Source organism: Xyrauchen texanus, chromosome 2 (genome assembly GCF_025860055.1).
Source record: "Xyrauchen texanus isolate HMW12.3.18 chromosome 2, RBS_HiC_50CHRs, whole genome shotgun sequence".
NCBI classification, from domain to species: Eukaryota; Metazoa; Chordata; class Actinopteri; order Cypriniformes; family Catostomidae; genus Xyrauchen; species Xyrauchen texanus.
The window spans coordinates 413,949-418,948 of NC_068277.1; the positions used below are offsets into that span (position 1 = coordinate 413,949).

The 5,000-nt window shown below is 42.0% G+C and overlaps 1 protein-coding gene across 1 annotated transcript in view; it reads right to left on the reverse strand.

Annotated features, from left to right (window-relative positions):
- The window catches only part of LOC127661126 (coiled-coil domain-containing protein 134-like), a 13,326-nt gene extending 8,623 nt beyond the window's left edge, over nucleotides 1-4,703 (reverse strand). The window contains exons 1-3 of the mRNA XM_052151708.1: nucleotides 4,558-4,703; nucleotides 145-273; nucleotides 1-58 (exon numbers count right to left, since the gene is read on the reverse strand). The exon at nucleotides 1-58 is cut by the window's left edge and continues 64 nt beyond it. Coding sequence (XP_052007668.1) covers nucleotides 1-58; nucleotides 145-244 — 158 coding nt within the window. The 5' untranslated portion in view covers nucleotides 245-273; nucleotides 4,558-4,703. The remainder of the gene's footprint in view (nucleotides 59-144; nucleotides 274-4,557) is intronic.
- Between the last annotated feature and the right edge of the window lie 297 nt (nucleotides 4,704-5,000).

A 5,000-nucleotide genomic window follows, 5' to 3' on the forward strand; every position in this document is an offset into this window, starting at 1 on the left:
ACCAGGTTCTTGAGAGCGTTCAGCTGATCTTTCCTCTTCGTCTCAAACAAACGCTTATCTGAGGCACATGTTCAGGACAATAGAACACACAAGAAACACAAACACACATTTCTACATGTACACATGCGTGTGCGAGGAGGATACAGATCTCCAAGTTGGAGTCTTGACGGTATCTCTGTGTATCAGAGTCGGAACTGAGAGCCGCCGGAGCCGCCAGAAGCAGCAGAACACAAACACTTAACATGACCACTAGATGGAGATAAACACCACTGCCTGTAAACACAAACACAAGTGATTACTATCAAAACATGACAGTAAATATTGCTACATCACCAGTTCCTCCTGTCCACCCACTCTGAGCTTCACTGGTGTGAGTCTCGCGGTCAGATCCTTCCAATTTTCCTGGAGAGAAAATGTGTCTAAGCACTGGAGTACCTCAGGGTTCAGTGTTTGGCCCCATCCTCTTTTCCATATACAGCCGTGGCCAAATGTATTGGCAGTGACCTACATGTTGTGTTTTGCAAAGTTTGCTGCTTCAGTGTTTATAGATTTGTTCACGTGTTTTTATGAACTGGAAAACAATCAGAAGCATTTCATGAGTTTTAAAGACTTTTATTGGCAAAAAAATTCAATATATGCAAAGAGTCAATATTTACTGTGTTGACCCTTGTTCTTCATAACCTCTGCACTTCTCTCTGGCATGCTGGATATCAGCTTCTGGACCAAATCCTGACTGATGGAGATCCATTCTTGCCTTATTAGTGCTCAGAGTTGATCACAGTTTATGGGCTTCTGTTTGTCCACTCGCCTTTTGAGGATTGACCACAGGTTCTCTATGGGATTAAGATCCGGTGAGTTGTCTGGCCACAGATCCAAAATATCACTGTAATGATCTCCGAGCCACTTCATCACTCTTGCCTTGTGACATGCTGCTCCATCATGCTGGAAAATGCACAGATCGCTCCTGGATCGTTGGGAGAAGTTGCTCTTGCGGTTTTGATGCCATTCTTTATTCATGGCCGTGTTTTTGTGCAGGATTGTGAGCGAGCCCACTCCCTGTGATGATGAGCAACCCCACACATGGATGCTCTCAGGATGCTTCACTGTTGGCACGACTCAAGACTCATGGTTGCGTTCACCTCTTCTCCAGACTATCGATTTTCCAGATGTCCCAAACAGTCAGAAGGGGAAATAACTTTGCACCAGTCTTCTGCTGTCCAATCCTTGTACTTCCTGCAGAATTTCAGTCTGTCCTTGATGTTTGTCTTGGAGAGATGTGGCTTCTTTGCTGCCCTTCTTGACACCAGGCCATTGCCCAGAAGTCTTCGCCTCACTGTGTGTGCAGACGCCCTCACACCAACCTGCTGCCAATCTTGAGCTCTGCACTGGTGCTGACACAATCCTGTAGCGGAGTCCTCAGGAGGAGACGGTCCTGGCCCCTGCTGGATGTCCTGAAGCCTTCTTCACTGCAGTTGAATCTCTCTCCTTGAAGTTCTTGATGATCCGGTAAATGGTTCTTTCAGGTGCAATATTCCTTGCAGCAATTTCCTTGTATGCCAGTCAATTTTGATGCAAAGGGCTAATGGTGCACGTGTTTCTTTAGAGCTAACCGTCACTAACAACAACACAATGATTGAAAGCACTTCTTCCCTCCTTTTATAGCATCAGTCTGCTCTTACAATCCAATCAGAATGATCGAGTGATGTCACCTGACTAGTGCTCGTTCACACTTTCCCAGGTGCTGCTGATATGATTAGAGAAATGATGTTAGCTGGTCATGTTGTGCCAGGGCCAAAAAACTGTGAAATTTGGGTTTTTGTGATAAAGTTCTTTTTTTTGGCCAATGAAGCTTTTTGCAATTATTTAAAATGCATCTGATCACTCTGAACAATAATCTAGAAACAATGTGAATCAACACCACAACAACTGAAGCAGAAAACTTTGTGAAACACAACATGTCACTGCCAAAACGTTTGGCCATGGCTGTATAAAAGCACTGCTCCCAGTCATAAAAACATGCAGCGTTACCGGTTATTCCAGACTGCCTTTCAATCATCTCGGCCTAGATGGAGAATTGCCTCCTTCAGCTCAACCCCGCAGAGACAAAACTCAAGACTCCTAATCTCTAGTCCAGGGGATTTCAAACTTTCGATGCATTCACCATCTTTCACAATTAATGTTGTGTTTAGAAACCTCAAGAGAAACATTCTCAATTAAGGAAAACTCCATTGAGATGAATCAGACTCACATGGGGAGCCAGTTTCCCTTTGGATAATAATATACAGCATGTGTGAGTAATACTGAGGGCCCAAAATCTCAGTTTTTATGCTTTCTACTCTATAGCAGTGAACTATTTTGATTAACTGTTGAAATTCAGTATTTCTATACGGCTAATATCGTTGCCTTCTTTCGGATAAGATGCTTGTTTCTCCTCATTTTTAAGCCCCTTCGAATAAAACCGTGTGCTAATTGAATAAACGTAAAAAGAATGCTGTGATGTGGGTGACACAATCAACATCTACAGATCAGGATTGAAGGAGACCCGCGAGGAAATGTGGCATCCGCACATCATTCATGACTCAAGCATTAGTGTCAGAATGGAAAATGGAGTAATAAACCCAGAGGAAGCTGACAGATTTCTGCTTAATATTTAATGTGTTCGCTCAGAGCTGAACCCACAGACAGATGGAAGAGAGATACTTCAGAAGGGTGTTCTACTTCCTGTGCCGAGACACAAACTCAAAGTCTAATCCTCTACTTAAATCAAGACTTAACACATGTCGAAACCTGGAAGCGGTCACACTTCACTAAAAGCAGATGTTTAAATATGTGTATTGAGTCATCTGCTGGTTAAAAAAAAAGGTAGAATCGATTACTCCAAACTTAGGTGCAAGCCTAAATAGACTTTGTTGTCCTTAAGCCCTTGTGCCACAACTTTGGAGGTGTGCTTGGGGTCATTGTCCATTTGGAAGACCCATTTGTGACGAGCTTTAACTTCCCGTCTGATGTCTTGAGATGTTGCTTCAATATATCCACATAATGTTCCTTCCTCATGATGTCATCATCTATTTAGTGAAGTGCACCCGTCCCTCCTGCAGCAAACACCCCCACAACATGATGCTGCACCCCCATGCTTCATGGTTGGGATGCTGTTCTTCACTTTATCCTCCAAACATAACGATGGTCATTATGGCCAAACAGTTCAATATGTGTTTCATCAGACCAGAGGACATTTCTCCTAAAGTCAGATCTTTGTCCCCATGTGCACTTGCAAACTGTAGTCTGGCTTGTTTATGGTGGTTTTGGAGCAGCGGCTTCTTCCTTGCTGAGCCTTTCAGGTGATGTCCATATAGGACTGGTTTTGCTGTGGATCTAGATACTCGTCCACCTGTTTCCTCCAGCATCTTCACAAGGTCCTTTGCTGTTGTTCTGGGATTGATTTGCACTTTTCACACAAACTACGTTCATCTCTAGGAGACAGAATGCGTCTCCTTCCTGAGCGGTGTGATGACTGTGTGGTCACATGGTGTTTATACTTGCATACTATTGTTTGTACAGATGAACGTGGCACCTTCAGGTGTTTGTAAATTGCTCCCAAGGATGAACCAGAGTTGTGGAGGTTTCTTTCGATTTTCCCATGATGTCAAGCAAAGAGACACTGAGTTTGAAGGCCTTAAAATACATCCACAGGTACACCTCATATCAGAAGCTAATTGGCTAATTGTCTAAAGCAGTGTTTCCAACCACTGTGCCGTACACTAGTGTGCCGTGAAAGATTGTCAGGTGTGCCGTGGAAAATTATCAAATTCCACAAAATAAATAAATGCATGACATCCAAACTCCTCACCTTTCGGAGAATTACGCCGTTTTTCAACCATAATCGGTCACTTTTGTGATAGTGAAGAGCAATGATTAATGTGCAGAAGTGTGTAGAACGGAGCGTTGACGCCTCGACTCAACTTTACCATGAAGAACATTATTGAAACTCAAAATGATGATTATTTGTCTATTATTGTGGTGTTTTCTGATAAAGTCATGCTCAGCAGTTTAAATACTGTATGAAAATGATCCCGTAGATCTGCTTTGTGTTTATAATTCTTATACTGAGAATTATAAACGTATTCATCATATACAACTGTAAGACCTCACTACATAAACTCATGCACACAGATCATACACACGGATCAGGTGTACAGTACACCTGCTGTCTAATATTGGACAAATATCTAACAATAAGGTTCTGTAATGGCACAGTTGGATTACTATAATACAATACTATGATATTTAAATTTTACTGCCAAGTACTGCAACTAAACATCATTGTAGTGTCTAAAATCATGACTTTATGATATCATGATTTAACAGCAGCTTCTAGAAGTCACCTGCACACTGCATTTATATTGATTACTGGTTGAACTGAAGATACTGATGCATGTATGAAACACGAGATGCAACACAATATAATGGACAATGACACACACACACTACAGATATATTCAGTATTTAGTGCAGATGTTGCAGCTGTGATCGCGTGATGATCAATAGAAACGCACTCACCGAAAACACGAAGCGCGCGATCATCGGTTAAACGCGTCTATCAGCCGCGTGTTCGTCTGTTAATACACTCATATAGCGACGTCGCGCGTCACATCAAATCATTTGCTGCGTGTCCTCCAGTCATCCGTCGCCACGCGAGCCGCCGGTTTCCGCTCGGAACGATTTGAGCGACGCACGCGCGCAGTGACGTCATCGTGACCAACAATCATCAGTCATCGATAATATTTGACGTGCTTTAATTCTTTAAACATTATAGAGGAATAACATAACTGATCGCACTTTAATACTATAACAAACCGATTCACATACGATACATCCAGAAAACAATGTAAAATAATTTATTTTTATTAATACTGTTGATAACAATTTTATAACAAAATATAAAGCGTATAACAAGTAATAATTATTATTAATATTAATGACAATCGTAACATCTGCAGTAG